The following is a 23,368-nucleotide window of genomic DNA, read 5'->3' as shown; positions in this document are numbered from 1 at the left end:
GACCCATTATGGAGTATAATGCTTCATTTAGTATGTACCTCACAAGACATTTGCAACAGCTAGAAAGGCCACAGAAATACCTCACTAAAAGAATCACAGGCCTAAAGTAGATGCCATATGCTGACCAGCTAAAAAAACTCCAGCTATACTCTGTGGCATATCGTCTACTCAGAGGCGATCTCTACTTAACATACAAGGCCATATCAAACCCTGAGCTGTTGGACATGCTCCACTTAAAGAAATCCCAATCCCTCAGAGCCACACACTCCAGGGATCTAAACCTTGCCATCACAATGAACAAAACATGCTGAATGGGTAGGTTCCTGACCCAGAGACTCCCCATACTCTGGAATAGACTGCCCATACATGTCAAGCAGAGTGCCTCATTGGCTCTCTTCAAAAGGAACCTTGATGATTGGATTTGAGATAGGAAATTCACCCCGGGGATCATGTCAGTCACCCTGCTAGACAGGGGTCCAGAGAAGTAAATATTGTGGGAAGAAATATCCAGGGAATTGTTATGGCTAGGCTTGCATAGGCCCTAGGGCTGATAGCCTAGTACCAACCTATAAACCTATAAACCTAATAGCCTGCAATTAATAGTCATATACACACTTTTGTTAATTTTGCCCATCATATGATAAATATGGGGAAGCACTTAATGTTTGGGACTCATTTTTTGCTATATTAGGTGACTGTGTTCCATGGAATATTCACTGTTCCTGTTATGTGTTGTTTTGTGGGGGACATTGTCCTGTGCTTAGCATTACTTAGGGGGTACACACTTCAAAAGTTTAGGAAGATAATGCACGTGTATATTGACCTTAAAGATACAATCATGGCTTTCGGAATTTCCATGTTATTTAAGATGTTTTGTGACCTTTTGCTGCCTGCAGCATAACTTAAGGTAAAACACACCTGTGCAGATTCAATGGATACTGCCTCTGCACATTGGTCCTAGGGCTACAGCCATGTGGCTAGGGATGTTACAGTTACTTGTGTATTTCTTTGGTGTTGTGCTGTATATAGTATACCTAAAGGTACTCCACATCTGCAATCAGCGTAGCTACCTGTTGGGGTCATTGTCTGCGTGTGTCTGTCTTCAGATGTTGTGTGAAACTTATGTTTTCAGTGTACCATGTACAGTAGTGCCGTATTGTGTATGCACAGGCTTTTCAACATGGTTTCATCACATTTCTGTCTATCATCAAATGGTGTTGAGTACTGTACACCTTCCATGGTGTGATATTCGTCTGTGAACTTTTATCAGCTTAACCTGCCATTCTGTTACTGACTGCATAATACAAGGACAATGGTAGCACTGGGCATTGACTTTTCACTGCCCCCCATACGTATATGGCATGTGTTTTGACATATTACTGTTCAGTGACACCATATATGCAGGTTGTGCTGTTTTAATAGTCCCGCATGTCATCTTCACATGGATGTGCCTTTGTAGTGCTGTTGTTTATATTATTGTTTGTGGCGAAAGCACACATTTGTGGGCCATACTATGATTTGTAAGTTTTAGGTGTATGCCTTTGTGTGCCTGAGTGAGTTATGTGCACTGTGGACACATTATTGCATATATCCTGGAGACTGCTGATTTATTTTCAGATTATTGCACATGCCTGCATTTCAGCACTGTAAAGTGTATTTGCTTTTCATTGGTCTAACTGCTGATAGTGAGCTTTGAAATTGCCTTAAAGTCTGTGCTCACCATTGTTGGCTTGTTTGTCTTAGAATCACCTTGAAATTATTTGTTGTAGCTAGTTGTTTGATTTGTTACTTATACTTTTCACTTTTGGCCATTAAACTGTGTTTTTACATTAAGAAGACTGGGACTGCAATTTTAATGGCAGTAGAAAGGTCTGTACAAGTTGGAAGATAGGCTTAAAATGAGATAATTTAATTGGCCAGAGGGCTTTTTAGTTGGTTTAGTGACTGTTCTTTGAGTCTATAAATTCCACTGCTCATTATGCAGTGGTGTTTAACAGTGTCTTGTAGAGACAAAGGCAACCTATAAAACTTCCACTGTAACTTTACCCAGTATTAAGCTGCACAAAGAGCAATTTGTTGCTGTCTGAGGAGCACTGCTGCAACACTTCAGTCATACATAGCCTAGTTGTAGTTTCTACACTTACAGTTCCCAAGTTGGCCTGCTGTACCACTCCTTTGTAGTTCACCTAAAAAGACCTGACACCATGGATGAGCACTTTCAACATTTCTTGGTAGATATGGGCATCCTGAAATAATGTAGAAATTGTCTCGTGTTCACTGACAACCAACTAATCCTTACAGAAGCAGATACAATATGTGAGAGTAGTAATTATACATTGTCACCGGAGGCAACAGTCTCAAACAAAAGCACTCAAAATAACAATCAAAATGTTAGCAACAAAAGCATTACACCCACCACACATAGTGCTGACCAAACACATAGACCAACATATACTGAGGCACTTTAAAAGCAACTTTCCTAAATTCCAGTGACCTTCAAGACATTTGTCCTACAAAAATATTTCTCGGCAAACTTAAAGGCACTCCACCAGAACAACACCCAACACAACACATGCAGCCATATCCTCTGTTCCTCAATTCCAAAGCCTGTAAGGCAAACTAGCACATTACCAAATATTTTAATCATATGAGACTCAGTTGTGAGACATATAGATGTCCCTCTCATCAGACTGAATAAGGAGAAATTCACAACCAGTTTTCTATCAGAGGCCGGGATCTGCCAAATCACTCATGTACTCAAATCATTAGACCACAAGTGCCAGTATGGCTCAGTCATAGTCCATGTGGGTGCAAATGATGTGAGATGTAACTCCCTGGACTACATGAAGAATGATATTATGAAGCTCACAAACTACGTGCCCTGGGCTGCTCTGTGTTTAGCACTGAGCAGCATACTACTTTCACCAATGATGATGCTGCAGTATGAACAAAAGATGATTGGCTTCAATAATCAGCTTAGTTTCTGGTGTCATTCCAATGGGGTACAATATTTGTCAGCATGGGAGGGTACAGTCAACAGACCACATTGCTTTGCCAAAGATGGTTTGCACATGTCCCCTCTAAGCTTTCAAATATTTGCTAAAACATTGTCAACCCCCATAGTGCCTTTTTTAGGCAATGCCAACCTGACAAAACTTCCAATGTAGCAAAACTAACCCAAGGGAATCTAAAGGTGTTACTGCTCAATGTCAGAAGCCTAAACAAGAAACTCCACTCCCTCCAGGCTCTCCTCACTCTGGAGTATGTGGACATCAGTGCAGTTACTGAGGCATGGTTTAAAGATGCAGAGAGCACTCCAGCAGTGCAGGACTGCAATGCATTCCACACATTCAGCCCAGTTACTGCTCAGGCAGGGACCAAAGGTGGACTCACCTCAAGATTAATCAGACATGATGACATGCTTGAGTTTCTCTATGTCCAGATTTTCAAAGGCAAAGTCCCATATCATAGCTTTACAAGCTATAGGTCACACTCTATGACCAAAGTAACCCATAACTTGGACTTACTGGAGGCTGTCACCATTCAAACCTGTACCATATGAATGGGTGACTTCAAGTACCCCACTACTATAAATTGGGATACTTACATGACCCCAAACGTATAGATCCAGAGATTCCTTGATTTTGTAAACGCAAATACCTTGGGGCAAATATCCCATGCACCTACCTGGGGTGCAGACATTACCTGACCTGGTACTCACAATCATGGGAGAGCACTGCATTCCTCCTCACCCAGTGTAGTGTCCTCTCTGGTAAGGTCAGACCACAGAGTTGTCTCCTTCATAATAAAAATCAGTTCTGTGACCCCAGCTAACCCTAAACATTTAGGATCTATTCTAAGATAAATTTCCTACTACTGAATGATAACCCTCACAAACCCTGAGAACACAGCTATTAAATGCATAATTATTCACAGAAGCCCCCTACAATCATGTCAATAAATATAGAGAGACAGCTGTGCCTATCAGAAAATAAGTCTAGAACTAATTCAAAAAACAAACCTTCCTGTTGAAATCCAAACATAAATGGGCTGCAAAATGAAAGAAAAAAGGTCATAGTAAAGATTAGGAAGTACTACACCTGCATGATAAAAACACTCAGCAAGCTAAACAAACAATTTGGAGTGCAAATTAAGTCTATTGAAGTTAAATTTGGGGTAAAGCCAAGCAAGACAAAGGACAACCACAAGATGTTCTATAACATTCTATAACTATGTTCAAAACCTCAAAGACCATACACCACAGTGTGCAGAACTGATTTTAAATGGAGCCACCTGCAAAGAGACAGAAGATATATCAAATCTGCTGGCCAACAAATTATGCTTCAGTTTTACTCCCCTCTTTCCTCAAGCCCCCCCAGGAAACACCATCAAACAACCCCCCCACAAACTCTCACTAGAGACCAGGTCATAGATAAACTGTCGGAGGCAAAAATACTGCATTGATTTGCCCCAATACCATCTCTGGATGCCTCTTAAATATCCTGAAACATGGTCTATCAATACCACTGGACTCAATGTTTAAGCACAACCTCCAGATAGGCTTTGTGCCATGTGAATGATGAATTGCAATGATCATCCCTCTGCACAAGGACAGGCCATCAACAGACCATAGGAACTACAGCCACATAAGGCTGACTAGTCCCATATGCAAAGCCATGGAAGGAATTATCATGTAAATAATTAATAAGGACATAGAAAACATTCAAACACTGGATTCAACCCAGTTTGTTTTTTTCAAAGGCAGATCATGCTTATTTAACCTAGTGGAATTCTTTGAGAAGGTCACCGAGCCAATGAATGAGGGCAAAATGATGCATACTGCCTACCTTGACCTGGGTAAGACATTTGATACAATACCCCACTCCAGCATTGTAAACAAACTCATGAATATAGACATAAACCCTTATGTTATACACTGGGTAGCCAGCTGGCTCTCACATAGGACCTAGAAAGTTACGATAGGGGAGATCACCTGCACAAAGGAGCCATTCACTTGTGAAATCCATCACGGCTCTGTGCTGGTTTTGCTCCTTTTTGGCATCTCCTTCTCAGAAGTCAAGACCAGTGTCAATGGCTGACCAAGTTTGCAGATGATTACAAACTAGGAGCAGTAATAAAATCCTCCCAAGGCACTAACATCCTATTGGAAGGATTAACTCAGTCAAATGACTGGTGCCAAAGCCATGGCTTAAAACTCAGTGCAAAAAATTATAATAGTACCCTTTTGGACGTCAGCCACCCTAGTAAATTACCTTATCAATAGCACATCCCTAAGAGTAGAACCAGTTGTCATGGATTTGGGTACATATACATATAGCAACCTGGCTTTTGACCAACATGTGTCTAAGATAGTAAGGAAATCATTCTATGTTGTGCAACTTAAAAGCAAGGCCATGGTATCTAGGTTGGTTCAAGAACGTCATTGTTTTACTGTATTCAGCCCTCATCAAGCCCATCATGGAGTATAATGCCTTCTTCAGTAGGTACCTGACCAGGCACATGCAGCAACTGGAATGTCCATAGAGGTTCCTCACAAAAAGAATACAGTGTGTAAACAACATGGCCTATGTAGATCGCCTCAAAGCCCTATCTCTGTAATTTGTTTCCTACAGACTGTTGAGAGGCAATCTATGCCTGACGGACCTTTTGCATATCTGCACAATGAATAGCATCAGAGATATTTGATCTTGGGGTTTAAACCGAGTTTGTAACATAAATGGGACACATTGGAGGGACAGGTATGTGTCTCAGAGAATTTCCCTTCTCTGGAACAGACTTCACATCCATGTGAGGCACAGGCCTTTTCTAACCCTATTCAAGAGAAACCTTGACCACTAGATGGGAACTTGTAAATACACCCTGGGTCAAGCAACTATGTCTCTTATAGACAGAAATTACCTATATATTTTGCCCTAGTTTACATATACCCCTTAAAATAACATATAACGCATATAACCTTGTGGGATAAAATTGAGATGCTTGGCTAGGCTTATAAAGACACCAGTGGTGATTAGCTTAGTATAAATCTATGAATCTATGAACTTCTTTAGTGATCTAGTATTGGCATGCATGGTCACTGGCTTGATTTGCTTGATTATATTCGCAAAACCTCCATGAAGATACCAAAACTAAAATTTTAAATTCTCCCATGGATAAGAAAGTTCTGTTTGGCCTTTCTGTAACTGAGTTACTTAAGAGAGGGGAAACTGATTCAAGAGATGACCTAAATCATCTTCCAATGCTCCTTTTTTAAGGTAATTCAATCAGTAAAATGCCAACAAACATGATGTTAATAAGCAATAACAAGGAGGCTCCAAAAGGAAAGGGAAACCTCTCAAAATCAATACAGTCAAAAAGTCAGTTACTACTTGTTTCTGAAGGCTCCAGCACCTCTCCCACCTGGGGCAATCTCTCAGTCTCTCTCTCTCTCTCTCTCTCTCTCTCTCTCTCTGAGTCTATGTCTTTCCTTGTGACACCAGATTGTTTCAGACAAATGGGTTTTGAAAGTCATATTCAACAGGAGTACATTTGGCAATAGGAAACCCATCCTTCCTTCTAGCGGATTCTGACTTTCCCTGTAAAACAAATATGCATTTCCTCTAATTCTGGAACAACTGCTATCTCAGGAAGTCATAGAACCAGTGTCAACTGCCCAGATTGGCAGTGGGTTTTATTCTAGGATTTTTTCCGGTGTTAAAAAAAGGAGGTGGCTTGTAGCCTGTGCTAGACCTCTGTGTTCTCAATCTTTTTGTCAGCATCCAAAAGTTCAAAATCGTATCCTTTCAGACCCTCTTACCTTTTGTCCCTTTACTAGCTTTCATTGTATAGCTAGGCTTAAAACATGCCTACATCACATTCCCACTGGCATGGGTGCCCACAGGCATGTGCAAGGGGGTGCACTTGCACCCCCCCTGGAATCAGCTGGCCAGAAGATTAATTTACTTATAATTTAAAAAAAAAATTTTAAGGGCATTCTTCTTTAAGAACGCCCTTTGCGTCCAGTCGTACAAACGGAACAGGTGCTTGCGACCTGTTTTCGTCTTCTCCATATGTGCTACGATGTGACCGATGGTTTATGTCTTCATCTTCCGCATTCGCGCGCAGAATTTGAATTCCAGAAGCCGTCTGGACTTGGGACGAGCCGAGCGTACAAGGGAGAGATAGGTGTGTCTTTAATCTTGTCTGGGGGCTTCAGCTGAAGCTGTCAGTACTTGTTTATGTGTGAAGAATAGTCCCTTTGCCTGTAATAAGCCACTGCTGCTAGATATGATAAATCCTATTGTTGAAGGACTACAGCCGTCAGCTAGATATTCTGTGGTGTAGTTATACTGCACAAGCTCTGACCAGGATCTACTTCTCTGTCCCACTTCATCATCATAACGTCCTGTTACTACAAAGCACTGAGCTTATTATTGCAACTCTATTGCACGTGTTGTGGGGTTTTTATTCTTGGAGGTGTGTGATACTGGCCTGTCCTAGTTACGTTTGTCTTGGCAATTTTCCTGCCATTTGGAGTGGCCTTTCCTTCCATCTTCTACAGTCTACCTTTTAAATGTTTGTGTAATTAGCTGCCTGGATTTTCTTAAGCACCATTAAAGTGACTTAGACTTTAACAACTGTTGGAGTATTCCTATATATCTGTTGGTACTATATACTTAAATATGTTAACATTGCTTGTTTTGGTTTGCTTTTCAGTTCAAATTCCTCTGTTACAGATTAGACATGCCAGTTTTTAAGTTTCTGTAGAATATTTAGAACTCATTATTATGGACCTAATTACCAAGTTTTTTTCTTAATGGGACAGCGATGCTATTTTTATCCTCTTATTCAGTTCAGGTCTGTACTTGGACTCTAATTGTAATGCATATTTTAACCTACATTCTGTAAAATAGGACTTTTTGGGCATTTGTTCATTGAGTTGTACACATATATAGTATATTGGTTAGAAATTTTTAACCTGTTACTATCTATATTAGCATTTTGCAAGTTTGGCTTTTAATTGTTGAACTTTTACTTAACTGGTTACTTTTCCAACAGTTACACTTTATAGCAATTTTATTTTGACCAGTTCTAGCTTTTTGCAAGTTTTAATTCATATTTTATTTAGATTGTCTTATTACACATCCCATTGTTTTTAGCTTGATTTCAACCATGTCATGGTTAATACAATTCAATTAATAGTCAAGTTTTAGAAAGTGATCTATTTGTATAGATTATATCAAGTTTTAATATTTCTTGCAATTGAATTGTACTGGGTTTTATTTTGTCCCACTGTATGTGGTTACATTGTGGGAGTTCATTTATCACAGAGGCTAATTATTTTCCTTCTTTTACTGCTGAAGTTTCTGAGGCCCATTAGAATAACTTGGCAGAGCCTGGGTATTTCAAAGAGACACAAAGCAGGCAGCATGCACAGCAAGAGTCAGGTACATCAGATCTCTGATACTCGACTTATACTAGTATACCTTTGCTCTCCTAATGGGACAGAACCACATGTGGCCCATATGGCACCATGGTGCATATGGTACTCATTGCATCCTCCTTAACCATCAGTGATAGATATGTGGGACTTTCTTTCTTGAAGATTTTAGCTGGTAGCTGTAATGTAATAGCAGATCTGCTTGCAAAGAGATTATTATCTTGTCTTACCTGTTGCATGATGACGAGACTTTTATCACTAAGACCTGGTTAGATGGGAATGTTGGCCCTATCCTGGCTGCCTTAATATCTCTCAGTTTCTTAGCTGTACAGCATCTGAGGCTTGATTGCTTTGTTTTGGACAATCGTATGTAGGATACATTTTGGCTGTTTCTATGTAAATAAAACAGCAACAGGCTACCACACCACTGATTAACTGGAGGAAATCAGGAACAAACATTTCTGCAATAGTAAACAGCTCCTTAGGTTACTGCTTAAGGGAATAACTTTTATGGGAAAAGGAATGACCACCTGAAGATGAAGCCAAAGGATCAGCACATGTGTCTATGCCACTTACAAAAACTGGTGTGTTTTCAGCACTGCTTTCATTCACTTAAAAAAAAAACTCACTTAAAAAACAAATCTCACACACACACAATAATCATGTACCTCAACTAGGTAACACAATACTCAAATCTGTTTCATGCAGCAATGACACTAATAACATAAAAAATTCCCCTTCCCATTAAAAAGAAAAAAAGGATATTTAGAAAAGATAATAAGAACTGCATAGAGACTGCATAGAGGAGGAAAGCCTATGCATTCTTCTGTGCAATGTTTAAACTGTAGGTTTAAGCTAAAGATACTAAAAATTCTGCCTTCAGTTTCTTCTAAAATAAAACCATATGAAACTGAGAAAACAACAGTACTATAAACCTTTGCAGGTCAGAAAGGGTTAAGGAAGAGCAGGGTTGGGGAAGAAGGAGATGGAGAGAAAGAGAGAGACCAAGGGTTGCCTAATGAATTCTGCTATTTGCCACCTGCATGTTCAAGAGATCTGAAATACAAAGGCAAACACAGAGCATCACAGACTGAATCAGTCTCTAGTATTATACACTTCAAGAGACGATTCTGAGCTTTTTGTTTATGTTGCACATAGATTATCCAGATTATGTAGTGTGTATTCTTATATTTCTATTTATACATCTATATATGTAGATAACTATATATGTGTGTGCGTGTATAAAAGGGAGGTAGCATACCCCTCAGCTGTCCAGGTTTTTGCAGAATGTCCAGATTTTTGCCCCATATTCCTCCTAAAAAAGATTGAAGTTGCTAAATAGTTTTAGACATCATATCCTTTAGAAAAATGCGTACCAACACAAATCCTGTCATTCTAGCAATTTTATAAGTTCATGAAAGCAATATTTATAATCTGTCCCTGTTTAATTTTGGCTTTGTCCAGATTTCTTGCACTAAGAAGTTGAGGTGTGTGTGTGTGTGTGTGTGTGTGTGTGTGTGTGTGTGTGTGTGTGTGTGTGTGTGTGTGTGTGTGTGTGTGTGTGTGTGATGGACAGAGTCAGAGAGAGAGAGATTATTTAGCAACTGGTATCATTATTGTGGTGTAGAATTTTAAAGCAGTGGTAGCACAGCAGGTAGCATACATGCATCTTGATGCAAAGAGCTGTAGGTTCTATTCCTACAGCATGTACATTTGTATTTTAAGGGGGTATGGTACTGCAGTCCTTAGTATGTCCTCCTTACACTAATAACTATGAACCTGTTTTTCTTGCCCCCAACTCCCTATTGCAATATACCAGCTTACCATTTCTTTTAATGCAACATAGGCAATTTATTCTTCAAGGGCAACAGGCACTGAATTTGTAAATGAAACACTGAAATATAAAGTTGTTTTTTAGCAACAACCTCTTCATTGGTTTCAGATCTATTTAAAGTGGAATTATTCAGATGACTTTTACTTCTGCAGAGATTCTCCATCTTGATTGATATTGGTGGATTGTATGACAAGTTTGAGTGGCCCTTTATGGTTGAAATGTTCTGAATTGGGCAGGTTGTCATTATTGGTTCATATGATTTGTTTCATTGCTTAAAGGAAAAATGTTCAGAACTATAAATTTAAAACATACTCTAACAAGTGGTGCTGTATTATGCAAGGGATATAATTCAATTATTATATAGTATAATTAATACAGTCAGGAAGGTGAATCAAAGAACTTTTGCATGGTTCTAAAAATGTATGCAAGGAGCCTATGATTTGAAAACGGCCCAAAGGTAAACTTACCATGCCACTGGCCAGAAGTATTTTCTTTGAATGTGGGTTTCAATGCTGTTTCAGTGACTGTGGGTTTCAAAGGTAAAGAAGTTTTAATGCCAAGTCTGTTTCATTGTAAGACTATTGCTTTGTTTAGGTTGAGTAAATGTCTATCAGTGTTTGTGCTATAAAATTTGAAATAAAAGTTGTAAATGAAATCCAAATATCTGTAATCATTGTAGAAGTAAAGCATAAAACAGTATGCACACTGAGAGATTTGAACAGTGTCTATGACAAATGGGGAGAAATATCCAAGTGATAAGACACTGCAATGGCTGCGGTGGGGGGGGGGGCAGGGGTGAGGGGGTGTGGCTGTGTGGGTGGGCTCTGGGTTTGCACCCCCCTGCAAAAAATCCTGTGGGCTCCCTTGCCCACTGGTAAACATTTCTGGTGCTTCTTAAGATTTCCTGTATCTGACTTACACTATCAGCTCCCATTTCTACCCTTTGGACTATCTTCTGTTCCATGAGTATTTACAAAGTGTCTGGCTCCAGTAATTGCTTATGGTAAACTCCAAGGCATTCACATTTTGCATATTTGGATGATTGTCTTGTATTTACAGACTCTTTATCCAATTGTCTAGAGTCTTTGGCAAGAGTTCAGAATCTCCTACTCAGTCTAGAATTTTAAAGTGAACATAGAGAAATCTTCTCCTGTCCCTTCTCACAGAATGGCTTTCCTGGGACATCTGCTAGATTCTGCCTGGGAAAAGCTTGCCGTCCTCCAGACAAACTGCAGATGTACCAAAAGATCTTCCTGAGTTTTCACAAACAAAATTTGATAGCTGCCTACATGTTTCTCAGTTTTCTGCGATGGGTGAATTTTATTGTTCTTATGATTCCATTAGCCAGAATTCACATGAAAAAAATTCACTGGTAACTCAGGCCAGTCTGGACTCAACATCTATAACCTTTATCATTTCAGATCCCTATATTGTGGGTTGTCAAGAGGGATGTTCTTTGGTGGCATAGCTTTCAGCCTCTTAGTGCAAGAAATTGTTACAATGCCATAAATAATGGGTGGGACAAAGGCGTAAAAATAGGGACAATTTAAAAAAAAATAGCTCTTACAAACTTGACAGTTGATAGAATAAAAAGGCTTTGCATTAGCATGAATTTTTTGAAGGGTATGAAGTCTGAATCTCAAACAACTGTCATTATTTTCTGACTTCAGTCCTCAATGATTTGGCAATGATTTCCCAGAAAAAAAAACAATTTTATGAGAAATAAGCCAAAAACATGAGGCAAAAATCTGTACAGTTGAAAGGTATGTTTGGTGGGTAGAGCACTTCCCTTGGGATCGAAGTCTCCCATTCTGTCAGTATTCTCCTCTTCTGTCTGTCACAACAGATTCTTCAGACGTGGCCTGAGGAGTGGTTTCCAAAGGAGTGAAGGTGCTAGGTTTGTGGAACAAATGCAACAAACAAAAGAATGTAAATGTCAAGAGAATGATGTCAATGATAAATGCTCTGAAAGCCATAAATCTCATCTCTGATTTTCAGCACCTCTGCATGTTTTTACAAACACCACAACTGATGTGGTACAAAAGCAAATGGGAGAACCAGATTTAACCACCTTTACATGCTTGCTACAATAGCCTGGGAGGTAGCAACTCAGCTCAGTTTGACTTTTTAGGCTTCATACATTCTGTTAAAGTAAAACACTATAGCAGACAAGCTAAGCAGGACCAAGGAAGACCCACACAAATGGAAAACTTGCTCTGCGATATTTCAAAAAATGATCTATCTGTGAGAGACACCTAAAGTAAATCTCATAGCCTCTTCTCAGAACAGACCACTAAAGAAATTCTGCTCCAGGATTCATCACAAACAGACCTGGAAGACAGATGCCTTCTCATTTGCCCAGACAGGAATGTTCCTATATGCTTTTCTACCCTTTCCACTGATATTCAGGGTTCATCTAAAGATCCAGAAGGACTCCCCAAAGATTGTGGTGGTGACTCCATTTGGGTCCAAGCAACAGTGTTTTTCCCTTCTTTTGAAACTGGCCAAGGGCAATTACCACAAACTTTTCTACAGACTGGATTTACTAGAAAATACAACAGTTGTTTGCTCAATCACAATGTGGAAACTCCTCAACTGTCTGCCAAGATGATGGAATTTTGATACAGTTAATTCATCCTTTTTGCTGAGGATGTGCAACAGGTGTTGAATGAAGCTAAAAATCTGCTACTTTGAAATTATATATGTGTAAGTGGAAAAGATTTTCTTCTTACTGCTATTCCAAGAGCCAAGACCCTTTTAAGACTCAGCTTCATCCAGTTCTTGATTATTTATGTGAGTTACTGTCTTCTGGCTTTTCTTCCCTCATTAGACCATCATAGAGTATAATGCCCCTTTGGCTTGTTCCTCACTAGACACCTGCAACAGCTGGAGATGCCTCAAAAGTACCTCAGGAAGAGGATCCTAGGCCTTAAACGCATGTCCTACATGGCCAAACTCAAAAACACCAGCTATTTTCTGTCTCATATCGTCTACTAAGAGGCAATCTCTGCTTGACTTACAAAGCCATGTCTGACCCAGCTCTGTTAGAAATGCTACATCTAAAGAAATCCCAATCCCTCTGCACCACACACTCCGGAGACCTCAACCTCATTACCACAATCAACAAAACATGCTGAAAGGACAGGTTCATAGCCCAGAGACTGTCCATCCTTTGAAATAGACTTCCCGTACATGTCAAGCAGAGCACCTTACTGGCCCTCTTCAAGAGAAATCTTCATGAGTGGATGGAAAATAGAAAGTTCACCCTGGAGATCACTCCAGTGGCTCTACTTGATAGAGGCACTGGGAACTAAAGTCAGGTGGCACAATGCCAAGGCACTTCTGTGGGCTAGGCTTGTAAAGGCTCCAGGGCCATTAGCCTAGTACACACCTATGAACTCCTAAATTGCCTTGCTCTTGGTCAGACTACCATTTGGATTAATAGTAACATTACACAGTAGGATATGACACCTTTTGTTAAGGGCATTAAAGTAGCTGATAAGAGTGTCTGGTGGCCACTGGAACTACCTTATAGTTTGGGCAGAAGGGGGCATAGCTAATAAACCTGTGCCAGCCTTTCCCAGGTGTGTGTGTGTGTGTGTGTGTGTGTGTGTGTGTGTGTGTGTGTGTGTGTGTGTGTGTGTGTGTGTGTGTGTGTGTGTGTGTCAGCTATCTGGGGAGGGACATGAAGCACTGGTTGGACAGAGAGGGTGCTGGAGGGTTTGGCTTGGCCACTCAGCTGAGCTCTCCACTCTACAGCTGTGCCAGTGGGGAGTCTTACTGGGGATCTGAAGAAACCAGTCCCAGACTGACTGTGATCTCTGTGTGCTCTTAAGGGAAATTGTGCACTTTACTGTGTGTGTGTACACGTCATCCTTCCAGTGTGTACATTCCCCACTGTTGCCAGTGGTAAGGATTGAGGTTCCTTGGTTAGTGGGCCAGTGCTGGGGCATCATAATATTCTTAGCAGAATATAACCCAAATAGCTTAGGCTACTGCAACAGTGATCTATTAGAACATCTACTGTTATGATTTAGACAACTGTCCTTTGCTTCTAATTCTTGATGACATATTGCCCATCCGCTGTTTGCCCATCACCCTTCTTTGTAACACTGCCTCATATCTCATGCCCCCTCTTCTTTTTTGGGTTTCTATTACATTAGTTTTGTGCTGTTTTTCATTCATTTTTTGCTACCTATGCAATTTTTCCTATGGTTATCCTACCTATCAATTGTCATTAAAAAATAAAGACTTAGCCCAACAAAAGTTCATACCCTTCTTTATATGATTGCTGCTCTTGTCTTTTCACCTTTGCTATATCTCTTGTACTTAGCTCTGTTTGCTGCACCCTTTTTCCTCTGTCCTGTTCACTCTTTTCACTTTGTCTTTGTATGGCACTGTGTGTTTCTGTCACATCTGCCTACCTACACCACTGAATGTTTTAAATGCCATATATTTCACTAAGTTTTTCATGATGAGTTGCATGATACAAAGGTTGCCTTTTTTACTTTGGGTGTTTCATTGTTCACAGCATACCTTCACTTCTATTTGGGTCTCTTTAAACTTCTACATATTTTACATATGTTACTCAGTCTAGTGTCCCAGATTTACTACATTTAATTGCATGGTATTTCAATAGTATGAAAGGTCTATTTTATTACTTTTAGGCATTGCGCCTTCTACTCATAGTCAGGCTGACTTTGCAGAGACCGTTATTTTGTTGCCATTTGATCTTATTAGGTATTCCTATGACTTTACACAAGGACATTATATTACTTCCATGGCTGAAGCCTTCCTCAGTTCCTTAAATTCCTATTGGAATTTGGATCACAGTTTCTGTAAATTGAATAGGGTCTATATTGGATGCTCGAACATTTAAAAGTTTGAGTGTTGTATGGTCGACACCATATGATCAAACTTTTAAAAGTTCGAACATCCAAAAAAAATAAAATAAACAACACAAATAACCTACCTGAATGTTTTAAGCTGGGAAGCAAGCCCCCCTGCACCCCCCACACCCCCAGTCTTTAAATATACCAACCCCAAGATCGCACTACAGTGCAGAAAAGGGAAATCTTCCCATTCCATGCTGTGCAGAGATCTCCGTTAAAACATTTGAACTTTCAAAAGTTTGATCATATGGTGTTGACCATATGACACTCGAACTTTTGAAAGTTAGAGCATCCAATATAGACCCAACTGAATATATTAACAGCCAGTCATTTGATTTCCACCAAATTTACTGTACCGTTTGCACCAGCTGGAGATGCATAACACTTGTATTTTCCCATAACTTGGATAAGAAGCACATAGCTGTTCCACTTAAAAATAGTTTTGAACTGCATAACTACAGCATGTTGTCCATGTTTATATGTGCGCATGAGTTTGTCTATGTGTGTATCTGTGTGTGTGTGTGTGTGTGTGTGTGTGTGTGTGTGTGTGTGTGTGTGTGTGTGTGTGTGTGTGTGTGTGTGTGTGTGTGTGTGTCAGTGTATGTACTCATCTTATTGGTTTAGCATAAATTATAATTTAGGAACTTTTGGAGAAGGCATATGACCGTGTACCCTAAAATGTTTTGTGGGAAGTGCTACAATGGTATGGAGTCCCAAGGCCTTAGTTGTGTGCCATTGAGGAGTGAAAGTTATGTCCACATTCTTGACGTGAAGTTGAAAATTGGTATTCAACTCTGTCTGCTCCTGTTTATAATTTTCAGGAATAAGGTATCAAGTCACAGCAAAGAACTGAGAGTATTCAGTTTGAGGACACAAGAGACATCTTTGTTGTTTGCAGATCATATTGCCTTTTCGTAGCTGCTGGTTCTAATCTCCAGTGTGCACTTGAAACAGTTGATGCAAAGTGTGAAGCAGCTGGGATGAAAACAAGCAGCTGTAAATCAGTGCCGCAGTTCTCTTCCAGAATAGAATGGATTGGTCTCTGCAAGTTTGACAGCAGCAGGTAACTGTGTTGGAGAAGTGTAAGTATCTTTGGATCTTTCCCACAAGTAAACATAGAGGGGATCAGGTGACAAGAATTAGATGCATGCAGTTTCAGCTAGATGGCAGATATACTGGTGCACTGACAAAATGAGTCATTCTATGCCCCCATCTTTTAGGCATTGACAGAGAGAATGAGGTCATGTAAAATATCAGCAAAAACAAAATTCCCTCCCAGGGTATGTAAACTCTATTTCTGTGATAGCATGTGCTCAGTAATAGGAGTGGATCTCCGAGTAATGATTTTCCCCAGATGTTTTCATCTGAGATGCACCCAGCACAGCCCATTGATAGGAGGCCTCAGGGCAAAGAGAATATGTTCTGAAGGGATTATATCAATCAGATCACCTGAGAATGCCAGAGGATCCAAGAGAATGAACTATAGACTGTTGCTAGAGACAGATGTACTCTCTTTTACCTGCTCAGCATAGTAACCTCATGACTCTCAACAGTACAATCTGCTTAGAAAATGGTTGAATGAGTATAATGTAAATACCTCGATATATAACAAATCAAGTTGCATGGCTTATTTGTGCTTTTCTCTGATGCTTCTGTCTCAAACAAGCACAAGCGCACACACACACACACACACACACACACATACACACATACACTCACACATGCACGCACCATAAATTCATAAAATATAAAAATATACTCAAAGCAAGTTGCAAAAATTGCCTTAAATTTCAACAGGACCAAAACCAAGCACTCCTGAGTTCCCACGCATCCCTTACACACAAACATATTTTTTGTAAGTTTAGGGAAGTAATTGTTCCAAATATTAAACAGTACCAGTACAAAGCTATCAGAAAAAAAGTATTATTCTGTCTACCTGATATTTTTGCACATGTGAAAGGCTGCTGACTGCAGGTGGTTGTGTAAAAACTGAACCTGTAAAAAGGTATAATATAAAATTTCAGCAGATCGAATTCTATGTGTGTCACTTAATATCAGTTCCACCTGCCACTGATATATCAAGCTTTTAACAACCTATTCAAAAATTAAATGTGTTATTAATTCACCTGCATTAGTCTCTTTCTTGGTAAAACAGTAAGATTCAACAGCATGTGTTATAGTAATCTGCTGCTACACAGTTAAAGTTTTTTTATATTTGATAATTGTGCTCGTTTCTCACTTATAGAATTGACTTAAAGATTTTAAGCTTTATAATATTCCATATCTAAACATCTTAAAAGCCTTACTGCTGCAGAATAACTAGCAATGGTAATTTTCATTTGTGCTTGACAAACCATGTTTTCTCCATAAACAAATTTTCACATAATAAGAGAGTTTCCAGTTAACTGCATTATTCCATTATTGCATGCTGTTTTCATTTGCCTGCAGGAAATACCCTTGCCTACTATGATATGGCAAAAAATATATATCTACAACCAATTGCAAATTGAAGCACAGACAAACCAGGTGGCTGCTAGGGGACCGCAGCTCCTGGGGGGCCATGGCTACAGCAAGGCAAAGATGCTGCAGCTGTGGCTGCTTCAAATAGGGGTGCCATGAAATGTTTTCTATTTATTGGATGGTCTCAGTGATCAAAACAGAAGTGGTTACAGTAGTGTAAGATATTTTTTCCTCTTTTTAATTTTTAAATCTGGCAGGCAACTTGATAGCAGCAGTAGACAACTTTCCATGGTGAGAGATTTTGCTGTGGAGGCTGATAGGTAAGCTGTGTTGTTGTTTGTCTTTCGGCTTTTCCCGGTTAGGGGTCACCACAACGAAACTGTGGTCCACTAATGATTGGCAGTAGATTTTTACGAACGCTGAGGTGCCAGCTCGATGTCCAACCTTCAACAAAGGCATGTCCATTTACGCATGTCTTTCGAGCAGCCACCCAATGGGGAGGACATGCAGACTCCACACAGAGGGCATTCCCCACACTCCAGTCGAGAATCGAATGGGAGAACCTCTTGCTGTGAGGCAACAATGCTACCGCTGCACCACCGCGGATTGCCCCTGATAGGTAAACTGTGCATTTGTGTAAAACAGAAATTAAATCCATCATGTGGACTTTATACAGTCAAACATCAGAGATGTACACAGACAGCAAAGTAGCTATAACTGCTGTGTATAAAGGATGTCTGTATATGAATATGATAGATTGTTGTCATTTGATCATTATTCTGCCTTTGCTGGACTAATGTGATTTTTGTTATGTGAGCCAATATTATACTTCACAACTGTCCCTAATTTTGCCCCATTTTTTCCCTCGTCCATCATAAAATGTTTAAATTTCTGGTAAATCACTAATGATTGATGTTAGCTAATAATTCCAAACATTAGTTTCATCCTTCTTATTGTTCATAAAATGCATGCTGACACAAAACCTGTTGTTTACTCACAAAGTAGCTATAATTACTGGGTACAGACCTATCTGTATGTGAAAACACTTGACTAATGTTGTTTGATCATTTGTCTGGCTTTCTAGAGCTAATGGGATTTTTCTGAAGTCAGTCAGTATTGTACCTCTCAGATATCTCTGCTTTTTCAGAACACTCCTGATTTGCCTAATATTTTTGTTCTGCCCATCCTACAATTTTTGATTATCTGATAACTCACTAAGCATTAAAGTCAGTCAATAATGCTAGACATTATAGTTTCATGCTTTTATTGCTCTGAAAGTGCATTTTAATGCAAAGATCTGTTATTCTGTTAACTTCTAAAGTTAAAACTATATTTAAAAATGTTCATAATGTATGGCCTTCATTCCCCCATTATCTTGTCCCTGATTTATACTTTACTGTAGCCATCACTTGTGTGAAACAAATTTGAATTACATTCACTGTTGACATTTGTTTGTATCATATTCATATTTCTGAGGTGTAAACAGCCAATGAAGTGGCTTTAAATGCTGGGTGGGTGGGCTCTCTATGGATTAATGTACCTTACTCTCTTGTCATCTGCTAATTTTAAACAATCATTCATCAGGGTTTGCGTGACTAGTATGCCATTGTGTGAAGTTAAATTGGAACATTTCATTATGGCTACACTGACTATGGTTTATTTGCCTGAAATAAATTTGAAATACATCATTGTGACCATTTTTATCACAATCAGATGTTGGAGCTGTACTCCATTAGTCAGTGGCTATAACTGATGGGTGGGTGTGGCAGGCTGTCTGTGGATTAAAGTAGCTTACCTTCTTTTCATCTACTTATTTTAAACAGATTTCATTATGGCTTTGCAGGACTAGTGTGCATTTTGTGAGAAGTAATTTGAAATACTTGGGTGTTGCTACTGTGTATTTGTGTGAAATTTTGAAATATGTCACTGTGGTCATTATTTATTTTTTAACACAAGCAGATGTCTGAGTGTGGTGTACTTAGTTAACAAAGTGACTATAACTGCTGGAGGGGGGTGAAGGCTAACTGTGGATGAAAGTAACATTTTTTTCGCTTGCCACCTGCTCATTCTAAATAGTCATTAATCAGATCTTGAAGGGCTACTGTGCATTTCTGCATGGTAAGCTGTAATATTTTACTGTGAACATTGTGTGTTTGAGGGAAACATAGCAATAATTATTATAATTTTTCCACAATCAGACATTTGAGGTACACACATTCAATAGTGTAGCTGTAATTACTAGTTATGAAGCTGTCTATGAATGAAAATAAATGTCTCTGTTGTCAAGATCAATTTAAGCAATTATTAGTCTGTTTTTTCAGAACTAGTGTGCATGTATATTACGTAATTTAGAATACTTAGTGTGCATATATATTAAATAATTTGGAATACTTAGCAGTGGCCATTTTTTATTACAATCAGATATGTAACTTTAATTGATGAACATGGCCGTCTATGGATTATAATGACAACAGTTTCAGTGATCTTTTATTTTTTATGTTTTATTTATTTATTGTTTGTTGACTGGGATGGTGGACTGATCTAAAGGGGGCTCATTCAAGTCATAACCTTAGTGTTAGAGAACGCAAGTGAAAGGAGGTACAGTAGTTTGATTAAAGTAGCACAGTGCAGATCACAATTGTGTGCATGTAATAATATTACAGTGTTGCGAAACTGGTAATTTTATTATTGGTTAGTAAACATTGTTTCACGTTTTGCTGGAAAAATGTTCAAGACAAAATATAAAACACATTTTGATTTATTAAACAGTAAATTATTTATTAAAATGATGCTTTATTAAACAATACATTAGTTATTAAATGATAATTATACATTTAAAACAACCTGATAGGTAACTGCATTCAAAACAATCAGAAAGATGAATATAAAGGAACATGACATTAATGTATGACTCTAAAAATATATTTCTTTTTGGGATGGTAATTGTTTGAAAACTACCCAGGGTCTAAGCTTCACTTAATCTGCCACTGTCTGCTACTCTACCTGAAAATATTGGAGTTCTGCATGTATCAAGAATATAGTCCGGCAGTTGTTAGAAAGCAACAGTTAATTCTAAGTAAGCTGAACACATTAGTTATATATTGCATTGTTGTCATAAAAATTGATTTTGTCTGCTTATAAGGTGAGATTGAGTGCCATATATTTTGTTGTAGATGCGTGATATAAAAGCTGTAATACATTTAATAGGATAAGAAGCCTAAACCAAATGGTATTATGAACATATATTTGATTGCTTTTAGTATCATGTAATATGTATGTCTTAGACATGTTTAAAGTGTATGCCATCTCACGTTTGCATCCATTTGCTATCTCACTTGAAAAATGGTTTCTTACATGCATCATCAACATAAAGGCATGTTTTATTGTGCATTTAGCAATGTTTTTTTGTAGCTATGTTTCCCATCCTTCAACTGCTGCCTTGTAAATTAACCTAAAATGTCTTCCTGGGGATAGAACATTGTCAATTTGTTTCATCCTGATTATGTTTGTATTGCTGCTTCTAGTATGTTAGCTCAGTAAGTTGTGACTGTACTAAGAGTTGTGTTTTTCTGTTTGCAGGTTCCACTGGCAGTACCAGTTATTATACTGGTTGTCTCAGCTTACTTGATTTTGGCACCTATCATTGACAGTCCAGAGATTGAATACTTGTATGCTGTCCTCTTTATTCTTAGTGGTATAATCATCTATGTTCCATTGATTCATTTTAAACTTCACCCAGAATTTCTCAGCAAAATTACTTTATATTTGCAGCTTCTGCTGCAAGTGGTCCCTGCTACTAAAAACATTGACTGAGCCTTCGGTGAATAATAGATAAATCATCATTCTGTTGTACAGTGTGTTATTATACAGCTGATATTCTTACATTGTGTGGTAAATTATTATGTGATTCTGCAATTTTGTAATTTGCATTATACTCACTGCTCTCTTCTAATTAAATAAAAAATACAGATAATGCTCTCTATTTTTGTTATGCAATCAGACGTGTTTATGTTCACCCTATAACACAGTCTGTAGAAAAATTCTAGCTCAAAGAATACAGTCCAGAGATCTTCCAGAATACATGGTATATTTAAATAAAATCCTGTAATATCAAACATGAATAAATAAATTATTATAACTTGTCAAAAATGCACTTTCATTTCTCCAAAACAAAATTCTTGCTCCTACGGATATTTTTCAAACTGTAAAAACAAGTTCAGTTGCTTGATGCTTTATACATATTGAAGTGTTCTGTGAAAATTTTCTAAATAATTTGCCACTGGAAACATGAGATAAAAAATTACTGTACAGTGCAATAACAAAATCTTCAAATTATGTTATCAGTTTACTTTAGTATCTGTGAATGTAGACTACATTTACACAATTCAGCATATCCATGAATATCCACAGAATATTTTAAAGATTTATTTTCACACTAATAATACTCTGATACTCATTTTTCTTTCTAAAAAGACAATCTAATTATTGCAATTAACTTCTATAATTAGAAGTAGTTACAACTTTGTAAATCAATTTTTCTGTGCATCCTTGTGTTTCTAAGGAAGCTTCACAGGTTCATAGGTTCATAGGTTGGCACTAGGCTATCAGCCCTAGGGTCTATAGAAGCCTAGCCATAACAATTCCCTGGCTATTTCTTCCCACACTATTTACTTCCCTGGACCCCTGTCTAGCAGGGTGACTGACATGATCCCTGGGGTGAATTTCCTTTCTCCCATCCAATCATCAAGGTTCCTTTTGAAGAGAGCCAAAGAAGTGCTCTGCTTGACATGTATGGGCAGTCTATTCCAGAGTCTGGAGAGTCTCTGGGTCAGGATCCTATCCCTCCAGCATGTTTTGTTTATTGTGATGACAAGGTTTAGATCCCTGGAGCATGTGGCTCTGAGGGATTGGGATTTCTTTAAGTGTAACATGTCCAAATGCTCTGGGTTTGACATGGCCTTGTATTTAAGCAGAGATCACCTCGGAGTAGAAGATATGAGACAGAGTATAGCTGGAGTTTTTTAAGGCGGTCAGCATAGGGCATCTGCTTTAGGCCTGTGATTCTTTTAGTGAGGTATTTCTGCTGCCTTTCCAGTTGTTGCAGATGTCTTGAGAGGTACATACCAAATGGGGCATTGTATTCTATAATGGGTCTAATGAGGGATGAGTACAGTGGGACAATGCCCTCCTTTTTTCTGGATGAAAAGCCCTTAGTGATGAGGTGTGCCACATAGAAGGATTTCCTGACTGTTGTGGCAATGTGGTTATTTTATTTTATTTTTTTTGTAAATATTTTTATTCATATCCAAAAACAAGAAAACATGAATACAGGTTATTTATGACAGTGAAGTATTTGCAAATTATTTAAAAAGGTTGGCTAAAACCTCTAAACAGATATCAAACATTAAAACCAAAATAAAGTATTTACATGGGTATCTATTGTTGGCATATAATTGACTTTCTATACAATTGTTTCCTGATTATAATCTGCTACAGTCATTACTCTCCAGTATTTCAGTCACTTTTCACACTTTCGGTGTTTAGTGTACTGCCACCTATGTGGTAATTTACAGGTACATGTTTTTTTCCAAAGGGGATAACTATATATTTCTTGGCATTGAGCTTGAGCCGATGGCTTTGGCACCAAGCATCTGTTTCTGTAAGGCCCTTTTGTAGAGTATAGACATCATTTGGGGATGCAATAATGGCTCCCAGTTTGCAGTCATCTGCAAACTTTGTTAG

At 38.6% G+C, this 23,368-nt stretch overlaps 1 protein-coding gene across 1 annotated transcript in view; it reads left to right on the top strand.

Moving 5' to 3' along the window:
- LOC122802587 (b(0,+)-type amino acid transporter 1-like) overlaps window positions 1-21,439 on the top strand; it is a 523,310-nt gene extending 501,871 nt beyond the window's left edge. The window contains exon 6 of the mRNA XM_044072305.1: window positions 21,206-21,439. Coding sequence (XP_043928240.1) covers window positions 21,206-21,439 — 234 coding nt within the window. The remainder of the gene's footprint in view (window positions 1-21,205) is intronic.
- Window positions 21,440-23,368: the final 1,929 nt, after the last annotated feature.

This window comes from Protopterus annectens, chromosome 1.part0 (assembly GCF_019279795.1).
Source record: "Protopterus annectens isolate FY-2018-M chromosome 1.part0, PAN1.0, whole genome shotgun sequence".
Classification (NCBI taxonomy): Eukaryota; Metazoa; Chordata; order Ceratodontiformes; family Protopteridae; genus Protopterus; species Protopterus annectens.
The sequence above is the reverse complement of the archived record's forward strand: the minus strand, read 5'-3'. Positions and strand labels throughout refer to the sequence as shown.